The 20,801-nt window shown below is 46.0% G+C and overlaps 1 protein-coding gene across 3 annotated transcripts in view; it reads left to right on the plus strand.

Annotated features, from left to right (window-relative positions):
• LOC124039276 (protein inscuteable homolog) overlaps nt 1–20,477 on the plus strand; it is a 92,575-nt gene extending 72,098 nt beyond the window's left edge. For all 3 annotated transcript variants that reach the window (XM_046355208.1, XM_046355223.1, XM_046355216.1), the window contains exons 8-13: nt 2,176–2,347; nt 2,603–2,781; nt 2,872–2,938; nt 5,965–6,120; nt 15,406–15,482; nt 18,958–20,477. In XM_046355208.1, the coding sequence (XP_046211164.1) occupies nt 2,176–2,347; nt 2,603–2,781; nt 2,872–2,938; nt 5,965–6,120; nt 15,406–15,482; nt 18,958–19,086 (780 nt within the window). In that variant the 3' untranslated portion in view covers nt 19,087–20,477. The remainder of the gene's footprint in view (nt 1–2,175; nt 2,348–2,602; nt 2,782–2,871; nt 2,939–5,964; nt 6,121–15,405; nt 15,483–18,957) is intronic.
• The last annotated feature ends 324 nt before the right edge of the window (nt 20,478–20,801 follow it).

Below are 20,801 nucleotides of genomic sequence, written 5' to 3' on the forward strand. Positions count from 1 at the left end.
ATCAAAGGCGCCTGCTCGGGGCTTGTTACATCATATGTGGCTCTGTACATGGCCAGAGGTGGGCAGTATTTATGTTACATATATTTGAAATATGTATGTTACTTTTGAGTATTTTGTCATTTGTATTTCACCTGAATGAACTAGAATCCAATGTATGTTGTGACAAGATACGTTTGAAACTTTTTGAGACCTGTAATTTGTATGTTCAAAATACTTTTCTATACCATTTTTTTCACTGCAATTCCCCTTTTCACCCTACATTGGTATCAGAAGTCTGATGGCGCTATGTTATGACAAGAGTGTCAGCTAAGTGACCAAAATGGAAACATTAATACTTTCAAAGCATGCTGGATATTATTCTAATGACCTCCGTCGTCGAAACAAGGCCAAATGCATGTACAGTGCATTCAGAAAGTATTCAGACCCCTTGACTTTTTCCAAATTATGTTACGTTACAGCTTTATTCTAAAAATAAATATTGTTTTTTCCTCATCAATCTACACACAATACCCCATAACTGCAAAGAAAAACAGGTTTTTAGACATTTTTGCAAATGTATATAATTATTATATATATTATATATATTATTATATTATATAAAACAAAAAACTTAACTATCACATTTACATAAGTATTCAGACCCTTAAATTAGTACTTCCTTGACATACCTTTGGCAGCGATTACAGTCTTGAGTCTTCTTGGATATGATGCTATAAGCTTGGCACACCTGTATTTGGGGAGTTTCGCCTGTTCTTCACTGCAAATCCTCTCAAGCTCTGTCAGGGTGGATGGGGAGCGTCGCTGCACAGCTATTTTCCAGTCTCTCCAGAGGTGTTCGATCTGGTTCAAGTCCGGGCTCTAGATGGGCCACTCAAGGACATTCAGAGACTTATCTCGAAACAACTTGTGCGTTGTCTTGGCTGTGTGCTTAGGGTCATTGTCCTGTTGGATGGTTAGTCTGAGGTCCTGAGCGCTCTGGAGCAGGTTTTCATGAAGGATCTCTCTGTACTTTGCTTTGTTCATCTTTCCCTCGATTATGACTAGTCTACCAGTCGTTAATGCTGAAAAACATCCCCACAGCATGAAACTGCCACCACCATGCTTCACCGTAGGGATGGTGCCAGGTTTCATCCAGACGTGACACTTTGCATTCAAGCCAAAGAGTTCAATCTTGGTTTCATCAGACCAGATAATCTTGTTTCTCATTGTCGGAGAGTCCTTTAGGCGCCTTTTGGAAAACTCCAAGCAGGCTGTCATGTGCCTTTTACTGAGGAGTGGCTTCAGTATGGCCAATCTACCATAAAGACCTGATTGGTGGAGTTCTGCAGAGATTGCTGTCCTTCTGGAAGGTTCTCCATCTCCACAGAGGAACTCTGGAGCTCTGCCAGAATGACCATTGGGTTCGTGGTCACCTCCCTGACCAACACCCTTCTCGCCCGATTGCTCAGTTTGACTGGGCGGCCAGATCTAGGAAGAGTCTTGGTGGTTCCAAACTTCTTCCATATAAGAATGATGAATGCCACTGTGTTTTTGGTGACCTTCAATGCTGCAGACATTTTTTGGTACCTTTCCCCAGATCAGGGCCTCAACACAATCCTGTCTCTGAGCTCTATGGACAATTCCTTCAACCTCATGGCTTTGTTTTTGTTCTGACATGCTCTGTCAACTGAAGTAACCTTTACTTGACTAAATTCCTAAAGAAAATCATATACTTTTTACTCCATACATTTTCCTTGACTGCCAAAAATGTTGAATGCTTAGCAGGACCGGAAAATGGTGCAATTCACATGCTTATCAAGAGAACTTCCCTGGTCATCCCTACTGCCATCTGGCGGACTCTCTAAACACACATGCTTCATTTGTAAATTATGTCTGAGTGTTGGAGTGTGCCTCTGTGCATCCATTAAAAAAACAATAAACAAAAACAATGGCGCCACCTGGTTCTTAATATAAGGAATTTGAAATTATTTATACTTGTACTTTTGATACTTAAGTATATTTGAGCTTTTACGCAAGTTATTTTCTATTACTTTTACTCAAGTATGACAATGGGGTACTTTTCCCACCACTGGTTGGATGTCATTGAACCAGTTGCCAAGTTGTCGTGTCACCCTTATGTCACGAGATGATTTGACATAACAGAATGTGCAACGTGTCAATCCTTCTATACTCTAGGTGGATGGGATCCTGTGCCTGGCGGACATCCTGACCGACGGGAACAGTGCTGAGGCGGCGAGGGCAGAGGCAGCGGCCGTGGTGGCCCAGATCACCTCGCCCCACCACACCTCCACCCAGCACCTGGGCAGCTTCTTAGAGAGCATGCAGGACATCGTCACCGCCCTCATCAGTGAGTGCATGGCTGCTGTACTTCAGGGCTTTGATATATTGCCAAAGGTCCTTGAGCTGGATCATTATTCGTTCGGAAACACTTTAAAGGCCCACTCTTTAATACGAAAAACAAGAGAACGGCAGCTAACTTTGTCCTGGGGTGGGGCTGCAGAAATGTGACCACTCTCAAATTCATCGACGGAGCTATGAATGTAAGGTCAAGATGAGGTCGAGGTGATTTCCGGAGATAAACGCGTGCATGCGTTTCTTCCAGAGTTGTGCGAGAGTGCCTCCTGTGGCGAGGTCTTCCTCCTGGCGTCTGCTGCCCTTGCCAACATCACTTTCTTCGACAGCATGGCCTGTGAGATCCTTCTCCAGCTCAACGCCATCCACATCCTCCTCCAGTCCTGCAAAGACCGCCAAAGAGTGGATACTCCCTACTCTAAAGACCAGGTAGAGGACACACTGATCCATAGCTAAAATGTGTTGAGCGTGGTCAAATCTCTGGTATAACATGCCCTGTTGACTGTGGTCCTTTTTCAGGTGGTGACCATCTTGGCAAACCTCTCTGTTTTGGAGCAGTCTTCATCTGAAGTCCTACAAGAGAAGGGTATGCAAATAAAACACATTTTTAACAGTATTTGATATCTCAAGTTTCATTTACATTACATTACTTTTAAGTCATTTAGCAGACGCTCTTATCCAGAGCGACTTACAAATTTCAAGTTTTATTAGTGTTATGTCCAGAATACACATGGTATATACAGTTCAGTGGAATGTTTACTTGCAGGTTCCTTCTCAACAATAAGAAATAATCAAATATAAGAATATGAACATAAAGTAAATGGCCCAGTAGAGTAAAATAAACATTTGAGCATTAGTATAATACAGGAAGGCACTGAATGAGGATGACTTCACAATTGACATCTCCACACGTGTGTTTACTGGTCATGATGGAGAAATGGATTAATATCAAAGAATGCTATCAAAAGTATTGCAGATAAATGACAGAATCCCACAGGACAGCTAAAGGGGAAAGAACCCATCCATTGTATTGCAGTTATAATCCTCAAGATGGCAACGTAAACCCACATTTTGATCATGTCGACCGCTTCTTCAGCCCTATTAGTTTTGTCGTCGAACCTGTTCTTGTTTGTTTTCTATTGAGCCCTTGCCTCTGCGTTTGTCTATTTTCTCATATTCTGTGTGTTCTGTGTCTACGTCCTCTTACTGCAGGGCCCGCCCGCCCATGAGGCAGGATTAGGCGGCCGCCTAGGGTGGCAGATTGACGAGGGCGTTATTTTCCAAGTTAATTGACAAACGACGCACCTGTAACAACACATAAAACTCTCACATAACTCTGCCCCAAAACAATTTTTCTCAACCAGTGGCATTTGGTCTTTCTGATACTGCCCTGTGATAAGCAGTGCACACTTTTTTCTTACATGCACGTTTCTCCGATCAAATAACCTAAATAGTGCACAAACAGGTCAAAGTCAAATGGACAATATGGAATGGACAATAAAGATACTCACAACTGCTGTCTAGGAGTTTCAACTTGTGGGCTAAATTGTCATGAATCAGTAGTTTCATAGCGAAAAATAAAATACTTCTGCATTTCCCTCTGTGTAAACACATTGCAAATAAGCTCAGGATAATTAATGATAAAGTTGGGTAGCTGATATTCAGAGTTTAAATAGCCAAATTGATTAGTCCCAGAAATCAGGAATAAATAAGGCAATGCAATGCCTGTTTTACAAACGGTAACCCTACCATATGGATGGGCATTTATACAATTCCGTAGCAGGCTGACACTGTAGGCTACACCCCAGTAAACACAGGCTGACGGCGACATCTTTTTTTGGTCCTGTCCAGACATAATTTTTTTGGCCCAAACATACACGTCAATGTTTGGTTCAGATTTGGTCCGGTCTGGACCGGTCTTGATTTGGTCCAAAAAATACATCTATAAATGACGTATTTTCAACTTTCATTCAGAACTGAAAAATGAACCTGTTTTCAACATCCGGAAAATACGTATTTTCAATGTCTGGAAAACATGTGTTTTCACCTTTTGTTTAGAACTTAAAATTAACCTAACTTCAACGTCTGGAAAATATAATGAACAAAAATATTAACGCAACATGTAAACGCAACAAAGATCCCAGAAATGTTCTATATGCACAAAAAGCATATTTCTCTCACATTTTGTGCACAAATTTGTTTACATCCCTATTAGTGAGCATTTCTCCTTTGCCAAGATAACCCATCCACCTGACAGGTGTGGCATATCAAGAAGCTGATTAAACAGCATGCTCATTACACAGGTGCACCTTGTGCTGGGGACAAAAGGCCATTCTAAAATGTGCAGTTTTGTTACACAACCCAATGTCAGTTTTTAATATTTATTTTACCTTTATTTAACTAGGCAAGTCAGTTAAGAACAAATTCTTATTTACAATGACGGTCTACCCCGGCCAAACCCTAACACGGACGACGCTGGGCCAATTGTGTGCCACCCTACGGGACTCCCCAATCACGGCTGGTTATGATACAGCCTGTAATCAAACCAGGGTCTGTAGTGACCCCTCTAGCACTGAGATGCAGTGCCTTAGACCGCTGTGCCACTCTCAAGTTTTGAGGGAGCTTGCAATTGGCACGCTGACTGCAGGAAAGTCCACCAGAGCTGTTACCAGAGAATTGCATGTTCATTTCCCTACCATAAGCTGCCTCAAACGTTGTTTGAGAGAATTTGGCAGTACGTCCAACCGGCTTCACAACCGCAGACCATGTGTAACCACGTCAGCCAAGGACCTCCACACCTTTTTCACCTGCGGGACCATCTGCGACCAGCCAATCGGACAGTTGATGAAACTGAGGAGTGTTTCTGTCTGTAATAAAACCCTTTTGTAGGGAAAAACGAATTCCCCCCCAAAAATTATTAACACCCATGTTTGCGCCCCTGCCCAGTCATGTGAAATCCATAGATTAGGGCCTAATGAATTTAATAATTTCCTTATACAGGTATGAACTGTCACTCGGTAAAATCGTTGAAATTGTTGCATGTTGCGTTTATATTTTGGTTAAGTGTATATATATATATATATATGTTAAACATCTTTTCAACATAATTATGCTTACTGGGACTATTCTAGATTTGCAGGGTATAGGAGGGCTGCAATTTTTGGCCTTGCCTATGGCGGGAGAACGGCCAGTAGCGGGCATGGTCTACGGCAGGGCCCCCGAGTTTTCTGAGCCCCAAAAAATGTATACATTTATTTGATTTTATTGTTGGATATAAAATACTGTAAAAATCCCAGGAAATCAGCTTCAAGTTATTTTAATTTAAGAAATCTGTTCCCAAGTATTACTATGCATAATAGAGATGGGATCGTATACAAATGTAAACAAGGTCTGAAATTATTATGTTTTAGTCAAACATTATATCTGTTTGGGCTTCTTGCGGTCAATTTGCAGTCTACAAATGATTTGTAATTATGTTCATGCCCCCCGACCATCCGCTCAAGGAAAACAATCTTCCCGCGGTTTAATTTAGTTGATGATCCCTGGTCTATGGCCTCTGACTGTCTGTGTTGTGTGTCTACGTCCTCTGATAGCGTGTCTGTTGTTTGCTAGGTATTGAGAGACTGCTCCAGCTGCTGGGCGAGAAGCCATCCTCCTCCAGTCCATCGGAGGGCGCGGCGTGCGAGCGGGTCCAGCAGAAAGCCGCTGTCACACTGGCCCGTCTGAGCAGAGACCCGGACGTGGCCCAAACAGCCATCCAGCTGCAAGGTATAGGCCATTGCTCTGGCGTCAAGTTTCCCCTAGGTACAGATCTAGGATTAGCTTCCCCTCCCCCAATTGTAAATTTCACAATTAGTGGGGAAAATGCTAAACCTATTCAAGATTAGTGTCTAGAGGCAACTTACATTTACATTACATTTAAGTCATTTAGCAGACGCTCTTATCCAGAGCGACTTACAAATTGGTGCATTCACCTTATAACATCCAGTGGAACAGTCACTTTACAATAGTGCATCTAAATCTTAAAGGGGGGGGTGAGAGGGATTACTTATCCTATCCTAGGTATTCCTTAAAGAGGTGGGGTTTCAGGTGTCTCCGGAAGGTGGTGATTGACTCCGCTGTCCTGGCGTCGTGAGGGAGTTTGTTCCACCATTGGGGAGCCAGAGCAGCGAACAGTTTTGACTGGGCTGAGCGGGAACTGTACTTCCTCAGTGGTAGGGAGGCGAGCAGGCCAGAGGTGGATGAACGCAGTGCCCTTATTTGGGTGTAGGGCCTGATCAGAGCCTGGAGGTACTGAGGTGCCGTTCCCCTCACAGCTCCGTAGGCAAGCACCATGGTCTTGTAGCGGATGCGAGCTTCAACTGGAAGCCAGTGGAGAGAACGGAGGAGCGGGGTGACGTGAGAGAACTTGGGAAGGATGAACACCAGACGGGCTGCGGCGTTCTGGATGAGCTGAAGGGGTTTAATGGCACAGGCAGGGAGCCCAGCCAACAGCGAGTTGCAGTAATCCAGACGGGAGATGACATGTGCCTGGATTAGGACCTGCGTCGCTTCCTGTGTGAGGCAGGGTCGTACTCTGCGGATGTTGTAGAGCATGAACCTACAGGAACGGGCCACCGCCTTGATGTTGGTTGAGAACGACAGGGTGTTGTCCAGGATCACGCCAAGGTTCTTAGCGCTCTGGGAGGAGGACACAATGGAGTTGTCAACCGTGATGGCGAGATCATGGAACGGGCAGTCCTTCCCCGGGAGGAAGAGCAGCTCCGTCTTGCCGAGGTTCAGCTTGAGGTGGTGATCCGTCATCCACACTGATATGTCTGCCAGACATGCAGAGATGCGATTCGCCACCTGGTCATCAGAAGGAGGAAAGGAGAAGATTAGTTGTGTGTCGTCTGCATAGCAATGATAGGAGAGACCATGTGAGGTTATGACAGAGCCAAGTGACTTGGTGTATAGCGAGAATAGGAGAGGGCCTAGAACAGAGCCCTGGGGGACACCAGTGGTGAGAGCGCGCGGTGAGGAGACAGATTCTCGCCACGCCACCTGGTAGGAGCGACCTGTCAGGTAGGACGCAATCCAAGCGTGGGCCGCGCCGGAGATGCCCAACTCGGAGAGGGTGGAGAGGAGGATCTGATGGTTCACAGTATCGAAGGCAGCCGATAGATCTAGAAGGATGAGAGCAGAGGAGAGTTAGCTTTAGCAGTGCGGAGCGCCTCCGTGATACAGAGGAGAGCAGTCTCAGTTGAATGACTAGTCTTGAAACCTGACTGATTTGGATCAAGAAGGTCATTCAGAGAGAGATAGCGGGAGAGCTGGCCAAGGACGGCACGTTCAAGAGTTTTGGAGAGAAAAGAAAGAAGGGATACTGGTCTGTAATTGTTGACATCGGAGGGATCGAGTGTAGGTTTTTTCAGAAGGGGTGCAACTCTCGCTCTCTTGAAGACGGAAGGGACGTAGCCAGCGGTCAGGGATGAGTTGATGAGCGAGGTGAGGTAAGGGAGAAGGTCTCCAGAAATGGTCTGGAGAAGAGAGGAGGGGAGGGGATAGGGTCAAGCGGGCAGGTTGTTGGGCGGCCGGCCGTCACAAGACGCAAGATTTCATCTGGAGAGAGAGGGGAGAAAGAGGTCAGAGCACAGGGTAGGGCAGTGTGAGCAGAACCAGCGGTGTCGTTTGACTTAGCAAACGAGGATCGGATGTCGTCGACCTTCTTTTCAAAATGGTTGACGAAGTCATCTGCAGAGAGGGAGGGGGGGAGGAGGATTCAGGAGGGAGGAGAAGGTGGCAAAGAGCTTCCTAGGGTTAGAGGCAGATGCTTGGAATTTAGCGTGGTAGAAAGTGGCTTTAGCAGCAGAGACAGAGGAGGAAAATGTAGAGAGGAGGGAGTGAAAGGATGCCAGGTCCGCAGGGAGGCGAGTTTTCCTCCATTTCCGCTCGGCTGCCCGGAGCCCTGTTCTGTGAGCTCGCAATGAGTCATCGAGCCACGGAGCGGGAGGGGAGGACCGAGCCGGCCTGGAGGATAGGGGACATAGAGAGTCAAAGGATGCAGAGAGGGAGGAGAGGAGGGTTGAGGAGGCAGAATCAGGAGATAGGTTGGAGAAGGTTTGAGCGGAGGGAAGAGATGATAGGATGGAAGAGGAGAGAGTAGCGGGGGAGAGAGAGCGAAGGTTGGGACGGCGCGATACCATCCGAGTAGGGGCAGTGTGGGAGGTGTTGGATGAGAGCAAGAGGGAAAAGGATACAAGGTAGTGGTCGGAGACTTGGAGGGGAGTTGCAATGAGGTTAGTGGAAGAACAGCATCTAGTAAAGATGAGGTCGAGCGTATTGCCTGCCTTGTGAGTAGGGGGAAGGTGAGAGGGTGAGGTCAAAGAGGAGAGGAGTGGAAAGAAGGAGGCAGAGAGGAATGAGTCAAAGGTAGACGTGGGGAGGTTAAAGTCGCCCAGAACTGTGAGAGGTGAGCCGTCCTCAGGAAAGGAGCTTATCAAGGCATCAAGCTCATTGATGAACTCTCCAAGGGAACCTGGAGGGCGATAAATGATAAGGATGTTAAGCTTGAAAGGGCTGGTAACTGTGACAGCATGGAATTCAATGGAGGCGATAGACAGATGGGTAAGGGGAGAAAGAGAGAATGACCACTTGGGAGAGATGAGGATCCCGGTGCCACCACCCCGCTGACCAGAAGCTCTCGGGGTGTGCGAGAACACGTGGGCGGACGAAGAGAGAGCAGTAGGAGTAGCAGTGTTGTCTGTGGTGATCCATGTTTCCGTCAGTGCCAAGAAGTCGAGGGACTGGAGGGAGGCATAGGCTGAGATGAACTCTGCCTTGTTGACCGCAGATTGGCAGTTCCAGAGGCTACCGGAGACCTGGAACTCCACGTGGGTCGTGCGCGCTGGGACCACCAGATTAGGGTGGCCGCGGCCACGCGGTGTGGAGCGTTTGTGTGGTCTGTGCAGAGAGGAGAGAACAGGGATAAACAGACACATAGTTGACAGGCTACAGAAGAGGCTACGCTACTTCATAGGCCATTGGCTTCTCTGCCACCTAAGCGTATAGCATTTAGACCACTCTTTTGGCCTTTTGCTTTTAGTTGCACTCAAGATCTCGACTGGGATGACCCCACTTTTGAGACATTTTGGTGTGATGAACGCATATGTGTCCAACTCGCAACAGAAGTTCGGTCTAGGGGGATATCTATTTATAGGGACTGATTTTACTAGACAAAATTCTTACCTTTCAAGCCTTTTTTGGCTCTCTTAAGGGCTCGATTCAATCCATATTGTGGAAGATCTGCATGACTGAAATTTAAAATCAAAGCAAATCAAATCACATTTTATTGGTCACATACACATGTTTAGCAGATGTTAATGTGAGTGTAGCGAAATGGTTGTGTTTCTAGTTCCGACAGTGCAGCAGTATCTAACAAGTAATCGAACAATTCCACAACAACTACACAAATCTAAAGAGATGAAATAAGATTATGTACATATAAATATATGGATGAGCGATGGCCGAGCGGCATAGGCAAGATGCAATAGATGTTATAAGATACAGTATATACATATGAGATGAGTAATGTAAGATATTGTGGCAGACTGCAGGGAGAGGTGAGGGGATTGGTGATTGAAGGGAGATACCTTGCAGCCCACTGGCTCCACCCCCGAGCCGTGTATGGACTTCATGCCCCAACGAGGCGAGCCTGTGGTTCATTAAGCCAGGGACTGCTTGGGGATAAAAGAGGTAGCTGCCTGCACAAAAGGGCAGAGAATGGAGAGGGTCAAGTATGTTATGAAGAGTGTGAGAAGAGTGTGAGAAGAGTGTGAGAAGAGTGTGAGAAGAGGCGCAGCAGTCTCTCGTTCCAAACCCAGTAGGTTTATACTAAATTTGATGACATTGAGGCTTATCTCCAAGCCTTCGAGAGGACGGCGGATAGGGAGAAATGGCCCCATGAGCAACGGGCCAGTCTGCTATCATCCTTCCAGTTAGGCGTGGCACTGAAGACCTATCAGGATCTGACAGCTGACCAGGAGACGCATTACGAGGGGCTGAAAAAGGAAATCCTGCGCCGGTATGGTTACACCCTGATTAGCAGTGCACAAAGATTCCATGATTGGGCATATGATGCTACAGCATTCCCCCGATCGTAAATGCATGATCAAATTAGACTGGCCAGGAGCTGGCTAGCTGCTGAATCACTGATGCTCACGCCCATTGAGAAAGAGGTCATAGATACATTTCTATGCTCTCTCCTGTTCGAAGCTAAAAAGTTAGAAAACCTAGCTAACCCGCAGAGCCCAGATCAGCTGGTGGAACTGTTGAAAGGACAACAGGTGGCTTTGGAGTTCCTGCACAGCGGACAATCACGGAAGGCGGAACCCTCCACTCGCCTGAAGGAGTGGAGGACCACGCTGGGACCCCGACCAAGGTTGGGGGGATCAACAACAGCCAGCTCCCCGAGACAACGCCCTTCCTGGACAGCAAGAAATGTCCTTCGGCCTCAGGGACAATGACAAAGGGACAACACACGGGGCCAGTGGGAATCGTCCCAAACCTGCCTGTGCCGGGCCTTACCGAGAGGGATTTCCCGATGTTCGACCAACCGTGGACCAGTATGTCCGGAGACGTGAGGAACTGAGGGAACCAGAAGTCGGAGAGGTGGGAAGGATGCCAGAAGGACGGATGCCCAGATGTGTGGATTCCAGGAAGTGGACCCCCAGGCTTCAACAGAACCCCTCTCAGAGGGCGTCTCGGGTGAAGCCAGACTGGAGGGTGAGGTGGCGAGTCTAGAAGACATGTTCCCGATGGACCATGAGGTGGCGCCAGAGCCCACTTCTCTAGCGGTTCGGCACGGCCCAACTGAAGGATCCCAACTTGGCCAGTGCTCTTTAGCAGGTGACCATGGTGGATGGAAAGCACATGGAGGGGGTAATTCAAATCACCTACCCCCGTTGTTGCTATATCAGGTTGTGAAGAAGAATGACGAATGTATGGCGTTGTTGTTGGTACCCCGTCCCTTTGTACCATCTGTCCTGCAGTTGGCGCTCTCCCACTTTCTTGGGGATCACCTTGGGGTGGAAAAAACCTTAAACAGGTTCAAGGCACGATTTTACTGGCTGGGGGTGAAGAGAGCAATGGAAGATTACTGCCGCAGTTGCCCAGAGTGCCAGAAGGTGGTGCCTAAACCCCATTTGATGCCCCTTAATCCCCCTACCCATTATTTCAGTCCATTTTCAGCAGGATCGCAATGGATCTCGTGGGACCTCTAACCAAGAGCAACCGAAGGCACCAATACATCCTAGTGATTCTGGAATATGCCACCAGTTACCCGGAAGCCATTCACCTGCGCACCATGGCCACCAAGGGAATCGCACGTAAATTGGTTATGCTGTTCTCCCGAGTAGGCATTCCCGATGAGATATTGACCGACCAGGGCACCATGTTCATGTCGCGAATCATGAAGGTTCTATGCAAACTAATGAAAATAACCCAGTTGCTCACCTCAGTGTATCACCAGCAGACCGATGGGTTGGTGGAACAATTCAATCGAACCCTGAAGCAGATGCAAAACAAGGTGATGGAGGCAAACATAAAGAATTGGGACCAGCTGCTTCCCCACCTGATGTTCTCGAGCCAAGAAGTGCCCCAAGCTTCAACAGGATTCTCTCCCTTCGAACTCCTGTATGGGAGACGAGCCCGAGGACTGCCGGACGTGACTAAAGAAGCCTGGGAACAGCAACCGTCGCCCCACCGAACCATGGTGGAGCACGTGGAGGACATGAGAAACCGGATGGCAACCCTGTGGCCCCTGGTATAGGAACACACGCTGCAGGGCCCAGGAGGCCCAAGTGCGGGTGTACAACAGAGGGGCACAATGAAGGGACTTCCAGCCAGGAGACAGAGTTGTTGTTGATCCCCACCTCAGAATGTAAGTTTATGGCCCAATAGAACAGGCCATACGAAGTCCTTGAGAAGGTGGGTGAAGTTAACTATAGGGTCAGACAGCGGGGACGTAGATATCTGACCCAGATTTACCATGTGAATTTGCTAAAGAAATGGAATGCATGTGATGTACTCTATTTCCCCGAAGAAGGCTACCACATAGACCAAGCCGGGGGATGTGCCACTGTGTGAGCAGCTGAACCAAGCACAGAAGCACGAGTTGAGGGAGTTGGTCGGCCGGAACCAGGATGTGTTCTCCAGTGAACCAGAACACACCAATCTGGTAAAGCAAAGCATCATCCCCGAACCCGGGAAAAAGGTGAAGTTGAGACCTTACCACATACCGGAAGCAAGGAGAGAGGCTGTTAAGACCGAGGTAAAAACAATGTTAAAAGTTGATATAATCGAATAGTGAGTGGTGCAGCCCCATAGTGTTGGTGCTGAAACCAGACGGCACCATTTGCTTCTGTAATGATTTTAGAAAGGTAACTCAAACTGATTTTTAGAAAGAACTCTCAAAGTTTGACGCCCAAGCCATGCCCCGAATTTATGAATTAATCGAATGGCTGGGGACCGTCTGCAGTGTGTCAAATCGGAGGGCATGCTGTCCGGTCCTCTGGCAGTCGCTATGGGGGTGCCACAGGGTTCAATTCTCGGGCCGACTCTTTTCTCTGTGTATATCAATGATGTTGCTCTTGCTGCGGGCGATTCCCTGATCCACCTCTACGCAGACGACACCATTCTATATACTTTCGGTCCGTCATTGGACACTGTGCTATCTAACCTCCAAACGAGCTTCAACGCCATACAGCACTCCTTCCGTGGCCTCCAACTGCTCTTAAACGCGAGTAAAACCAAATGCATGCTTTTCAACCGATCGCTGCCTGCACCCGCATGCCCGACTAGCATCACCACCCTGGATGGTTCCGACCTTGAATATGTGGACATCTATAAGTACCTAGGTGTCTGGCTAGACTGCAAACTCTCCTTCCAGACCCACATCAAACATCTCCAATCGAAAATCAAATCAAGAGTCAGCTTTCTGTTCCGCAACAAAGCCTCCTTCACTCACGCTGCCAAGCTTACCCTAGTAAAACTGACTATCCTACCGATCCTCGACTTCGGCGATGTCATCTACAAAATTGCTTCCAACACTCTACTCAGCAAACTGGATGCAGTCTATCACAGTGCCACACAGTCATGTACATTAGCCGGAAGTTGTTGCCGTGGGAACAAATATATTCCACTGTGGAGAAAGAATGTCTAGCGATCAAGTGGGCACCTGGTGACGCTGAAATATTACCTATTGGGACGGCACTTCACCCTAGTTAGGATGTTACGGAATAAGAACACCCTCTGGTTCCTATCCTTACAGCCCTTTGCTTTCTCTGTCGTACACTGATCAGCTGCTGCCCATGAACATGCCGATGCCCTCTCCAGAAGGGATGCTCTAGGGAGTTGGACCGCCCCTCCATCCCGGATCTGGGGGGAGGAGTGCTGATTGAAAGGAGATACCTTGCTTGCTTGCTCCACCCCCGAGCTTTGTATGGACTTCATTAACCCAGGGAGTGCTTGGGGATAAAGGACGGAGCGGCCTGCACAAAGGGGCAGAGAATGGGAGAGGGTGTGAGAAGAGACAACTATCTGTCTGATTACCCCCACTGTGTACCCAACCAGTTTGGCTGAGGACCCGAGTTTTAGGATTACCCCTGGAGAATGGAACGGACAACGAAAACGGATTGTGGACTGTGAAATGGTTGGTGAATTCCCCCCTTTTCCCCACTGTGCCAAACACCAAATTTTGCATTCTCGTTGTGCTCCTTGGGTGTTTGGTTATTGAACTTGGTGATGTGGACACCTCACACCATTGAACCTGCTACAATATGTAAACATTGTTAAAGTGTCATTATTTAAAGTGCCTAGTGATCCATTTATTAAAGTGGCTAATGATTTGAGTCTGTATGTAGGCAGCAGCCACTCAATGTTAGTGATTGCTGTTTAACAGTCTGATGACCTTAGGATAAAAGCTGTTTTTCCAGTCTCTCGGTCCCAGCTTTGATGCAGCTGTACTGATCTAGCCTTCAAGATCGTAGCAGGGTGAACAGGCAGTGGCTTGGGTGGTTGTTGTCCTTGATGATCTTTATGGCCTTCCTGTGACATATAGTGCTGTAGGTGTCCTGGAGGGCAGGTAGTTATAATAATAATAATAATAATATATGCCATTTAGCAGACGCTTTTATCCAAAGCGACTTACAGTCATGTGTGCATACATTCTACGTATGGGTGATCCCAGGAATCGAACCCACTACCCTGGCGTTACAAGCGCCATGCTCTACCAACTGAGCTACAGAAGGACTGCCCCCGCTGATGCGTTGTGCAGACCGCACCACCCTCTGGAGAGCCTTGTGGTTGAGGGCGGTGCAGTTGCCGTACCAGGCGGTGATGCAGCCCGACAGGATGCTCTCAATTGTGCATCTGTAAATGTTTCAGGTTTTTAGATGACAAGCCACATTTCTTCAGCCTCCTGAGGTTGAAGAAGTGCTGTTGCACCTTCTTCACCACACTGTCTGTGTGGGTGGACCATTTCAGTTTGTCTGATGTGTACACTGAGAAACTTGAAGCTTTTCACCTTCTCCACTACTGTCCCGTCAATGTGGATAGGGGGGTGCTCCCTCTGCTGTTTCCTGAAGTCCACAATCATCTCCTTTGTTTTGTTTAGTGAGCGGTTGCTTTCCTGACACTACACTCCGAGTGCCCTCACCACCTCCCTGTAGGCTCGTGGTTGTTGGTAATCAAGCCCACTACTGTTGTGTGTGTTGTCTGCAAATTTGATGATTGAGTTGGAGGCGTGCATGGCCACACAGTCATGGGTGAACAGGGAGTACAGGAGGGGACTGAGTACCCACCCTTGTGGGGCCCCAAGTAATGTTTGTGGAGACTGCATTAAGGATAAACGCTCAATCGGAAATTACCTTAAATTTGAATTGCGCTATACCGCGGATCTTCGGCGATATGGATTGAATCCAACCGTAAATCACAGTAATCAAAGGAACTTTATGTGGATCAATCAGCAACACAAACTAACCATGCTAAACTAACCATGGTCTTTCATTTCTCCAGCTGTTCCTCGACTAATCGAACTGTGTCGCTCACCAGCAGAGAGGAACAACAGCGACTCTGTACTGGTTGCATGTCTGGTATGTACTAGATCTTTGAGTATATGTTAGTATGATTGTCTGTGTACAATAGTGATATTCCTGAGAATGTGTTTGAATGTGTATTTTATGTACATTTTTAAAGCATCTGCTATGTATATTTCCCATATACCTGTACAGCACTCTGAAGTAATATCTTTCCAGGGCATAGTGCATAAGTGTAGCTAATTACTTAGATGTAAGTAATGAGAGGTTGATGTCCATGGGGCAAAGTTGAAAGACACTGCAGTCCTTGCATCTGAACCAGTCTTCTCATTATAAGGAGATCCCACTATGTAGCCGGGTATGCTTAAATAGGCACATATCATACATATTCCTGTTCATCCTTTATCATTCAGTCATCCTGCTCATAATTGGCCAGATCACAGGCTAGATAAAGAACTCTTTAGATCTGTGTATAAGAGTCATAGCCTTAATTAAGACTGATGGATGGCTCTCTCCTTCACTGTTTTACAGTGTTTGCTGTAATCAAGTCAATTTAATAGGCAAATTTTTTAAATCATTATTGCCAGGGGTAAAATTGAGATATTGTAGGTCTTGAACCAGCCTTCAAAGAGGGTTGGCTTTCAGAGATAATGTTGTTATCTGAAATGGAAATATGTGGTATTCCCCTGCTGCAGAACTGTAATTTTGTTTCATACTGCCATGCCTCTGTTTTAATGCAGAATACTGAAGCAGTCATGCACTGCAGAGTCAGTCAATCCTCAGCCCATCAGCAAGTAGCTGAAGTATTTACAGTGTCTTCGGAAATATTCAGACCCCTTGACATTTTCCACATTTTGTTAGGTTACAGCCTTTCCCCTCATCAATCTACACACAATACCCCATAATGACAAAGCAAAAAAACGGGTTTGCTAATATCACATTTACACAGGTATTCAGACCCTTTACTCAGTATGACGGTAAAAGCTTGGCACACCTGTATTTGGGGAGTCTCTCCCATCTCTGCAGATGCTCTCAAGCTCTGTCAGTTTGGATGGGGAGCGTTGCTACACAGCTATTTTCAGGTCTGTCCAGAGATGTTAGATCGGGGGCAAGTCCGGGCTCTGCCTGGGCTACTCAAGGACTTGTCCTGAAGCCACTCCTGCGTTGTCTTGGCTGTGTGCTTAGGGTCATTGTCCTGTTGGAAGGTGAACCTTCACCCTAGTCTGAGGTCCTGAGCGCACTGGAGCAGATTTTCATCAAGGATCTCTCTGTACTTTGCTCCGTTCAATCTTTGCCTCAAGCCCGACTAGTCTCCCAGTCCCTGAAAAACATCCCCACAGCATGATGCAGGGATGGTGTCAGGTGTCAGGTTTCCTCCAGACGTGACACTTAGCATTCAGGCCAAAGAATCTTGGTTTTATGAGAGAATTTTGTTTCTCATGGTCTGAGAGTCTTTACACGAAACCCAAACCGGCTGCGCATGTGCACCATCGTGCATAAATGTATTTTGTTCCCCCACACCAAACGCGATCACGACATGCAGATTAAAATATCAAAACAAACTCTGAACCAATGACATTAATTTGGGGACAGGTCGAAAAGCATTAAACATGTATGGCAATTTAGCTAGTTAGCTTGCACTTGCTAGCTAATTTGTCCTATTTAGCTAGCTTGCTGTTGCTAGCTAATTTGTCCTGTGATATAAACTTTGAGTTGTTATTTTACCTGAAATGCCCAAGGTACTCCTACAATTAGTCAACACATAAAATGGTCAACCGAATTGTTTCTAGTCACTCTCAACCTTCCAGGCTTTTTCTTCTCTTGACATTATATTGCGATTGGCAACGTTCATAAATTAGGTGCATTACCGCCACTGACCTCATTCGTCTTCAGTCACCCACGTGGGTATAACCAATGAGGAGATGGCACGTGGGTACCTGCTTCTACAAACCAATGAGATGGGAGAGGCAGGACTTGCAGCGCGATCTGCATCAGAAATAGAACCCATTTCTATTTTAGCCCTTTGCAAACACAGACACTTGTTGGCGCGCGCGAGCAGTGTGGATGCAATAATTGAATAAGATGAATTTCTAAATTTATTTTGCAGCGCTCGCGGTGTGGTCAGCCTATTGGGTGCCTTTTGGCAAACTCCAACCAGGCTGTCATGTGCATTTTCACTAAGGATTGGCTAACCCTAACCCGTTTGGCCGCTCTACCATAAATACCTGATTGGTTGAGTGCTCCCATCTCGACATAAGAACTCTAGAGCTCTGTCAGAATGACCATTGGGTTCTTGGTCACCTCCCTGACCAAGACCCTTCTTCCCTGATTGCTCAGTTTTGGTACCCTTCCCCAGATCTGTGCCTCAACACAATCCTGTCTCAGAGCACTAAGGACCATTCCTTCGACCTTTTGGCTTGGTTTTTGCTCTGACATGACTTTATATAGACAGGTGTGTGTGTGCCTTTCCAAATAATGTATGTTACCACAGGTGGACTCCAATCAAGTTGTAGAAACATCAAGGATGATCAATAGAAATGGGATGCACCTGAGCTCAATTTCGAATCTCATAGCAAAGTGTCTGAATACTTATGTAAATACGTTGTTTTTTAAAAATATATATTTTCCAAAATTTCTGAACCAGTTTTTGCTTTGTCATTATGGGGTATTGTGTAGATTGCTGATGTTTTTTCTTTTATTTAATCCATTTTAGAACAAGGCTGTAACATAATAAAATGTGGAAAAAGTCAAGGGGTCTGAATACTTTCAGAAGGCACTGTATATCTGCGAATCAGCCATATCTAGTTCTATAGTCTATTGACCTACAGGTAACTGTCAAAATAAAGGAAACACTTGAGTAAATGATGGATACAAAGTATATTGAAAGCAGGTGCTTCCACACCGGTGTGGTTCCTGAGTTAATTGAGCAATTAAGTAATATAATAATAATAATATATGCCATTTAGCGGACGCTTTTATCCAAAGCGACTTACAGTCATGTGTGCATACATTCTACGTATGGGTGGTCCCGGGAATCAAACCCACTACCCTGGCGTTACAAGCGCCATGCTCTACCAACTGAGCTACAGAAGGTGCCATGTATAAATATGTCATTTATTTTGGCTACCATGGCTAGAAGAAGAGATCTGTGACTTTAAAAGAGGGGTCTTAAAAGAGCATAGTGGGTTTAAAGGTTGTGTGTCTCAGTCACCAGACCTCAACCCAATTGAACACTTATTCGAGGTTCTGGAGAAGTGCCCGAGACAGCGTTTTCTACCACCATCAACAAAACAACAAATTATCAAATTTCTCGTGGAAGAACACCAATAGAGTTCCAGACACTTGTAAAATCTATGCCAAAGTGCATTGAAGCTGTTCTGGCTGCTCGTGGAGGCCCAACGCTCATTTTGTCAGTTACCTGTGTATTTATAATGATCAATCTTATTTTATGCTATGTCATGTGCTATAGTGCAGTCATTGGAATAGGTGTTGAGTGTCTTCACTGATCCATTCCTCTCCTTGTGCTTTGCAGGCTGCCCTGAGGAGGCTGGCGGCAGGGTGTCCAGACAGCATTGAAGCCGCCGACCACCAGCAGCTGATCAAGCCCAGACTGGTGGACTCTTTCCTGCTGTGCTCCAACATGGAAGAGAGCTTTGTATAGGAAGAGCCAGAGCAGAGAGGTTGGGTGCTCAGCAGTGGAGGCTGCTGCGGGGAGGTTGCCTCATAGTATTGTCTGGATTGGAGTAAATGGAATGGTATTAAACATGTGTTTGACTCTGTTCTGGACATTATTATGAGTCGTCATCCCTTCAGCAGCCTCCACTGGTGCACAGGTACTGGGGTAGTCGCAGTGAGCTTTTGCTTCAGCCTGAGACTTAAAAACACAGACAAAGGAAGGGTTGATGAAATCAGTCCCTATATCCCAAAACACGCCTTGACTGTCTACCAAAAAATCTGAGCATGAACGGAATTTCCGTTAGTCATTTCAGAACTTCCATTCTCAGAGTACAAAACACCAAAATTCGAGGACAAGCTGGTAAGCTAAAATAATGTACATGATGGAAGCATTCATGAATTAGTACCAAAATCTCCTTAGTGTTTTTAACACCCACAGTGTACATATGGGACCATCATTCAACCAAGTGTTAAAAAGTCAGTGGGTGTTGGAACTTTACAAAGTTACCCATAATGAATCAAGAGCTGTTTTTAAAGTGTTAGGCTCCTAACACTGTGGGTGCTAGAAATTAAATTCAAAGTGACAGATAATGAACCAAGAACACTTTAAAGGTAGACTCAGCGATATGACGTAGCAGCAGAACGTAAACAGCGTTGAAGCGCAAGGCTCAACTTCTCCACTGTTTTGGTGCCCTGGCTACCACACTGTGAACAACCTGAAGTGAACCTGTGCACATGTGCAGAAACTGTGTGGCTGTATAGTCCAGCATCGTGCTCATCTCAATATCTGAGGTGCTGCTCGTTGCAACATAGTTTCACCGAGTCTACCTTCTAAAGTGTCAGGCTCCCAACACACTGTAGGTGTTGGAAATGAACAGCTTGTTGGTCAGTTCCTTCATCATTTTAAATCAGTCAGTTTGTCAAAGTTTTCACTGACGGCCTATTTTACATCTTGTCAGCTGCCAATTTAACCAGTTGTTAATATATTAGAAATGACTATTGTGCTCTGTTACTTTCAGATAAGAATTTGTATAATGAGTTTGTGGCACAAACAGTATATTGTCAAGGTATTTGATTACATGATCTAATTAAACCTCCCTAGTTCAGAGGAGTTAATAAAATAGGTTACTGTTTGGAGCGGAAGACGACTCCTGAAGTAGGTTTATCTGGCAACAAAGTTCTTTGAAATTGATCATATTGTATTTTACAATCTCGCCTTGGATCTCAAACATTGTATTTGCTACTAAGAAACGTAAATGGAACGTAAAACACAATATCTGCAGTGAAACTGTTTAAAAATATATATATATTTAAAAAATAAATGACATTGTATAGCATGCATATACTGTAATAAAGGGAGCACATCTTTTAATGGAATGTTGTTTTGGTTTGTCACTGTCAAGACAAGTATCCATTCAGGAACTGACTCCATTGAAACTCGGCTTCACTACTGTGCTAATGTGACCAGAAAAAACTATGAAGAACAAGTGTAACATGCCACGCCAAAGGTAGAACTTGGCTCATCAAAGCGAGACCATGTCACAGGAGATGACTGTTCAATTATTAATGATGCATTATATCCCTTCATAAGGCCTAATGAGGGCCCAAGGTCTGGAGCCACGCCTCTCTCACGAGAGCTGCTACACCGCCAGACATACAAGATAGAATCGTACTACAGCGGCTCTGACGCTTGTCAGATGT

This window comes from Oncorhynchus gorbuscha, linkage group LG01, assembly GCF_021184085.1.
Source record: "Oncorhynchus gorbuscha isolate QuinsamMale2020 ecotype Even-year linkage group LG01, OgorEven_v1.0, whole genome shotgun sequence".
In the NCBI taxonomy this organism is placed as follows: domain Eukaryota; kingdom Metazoa; phylum Chordata; class Actinopteri; order Salmoniformes; family Salmonidae; genus Oncorhynchus; species Oncorhynchus gorbuscha.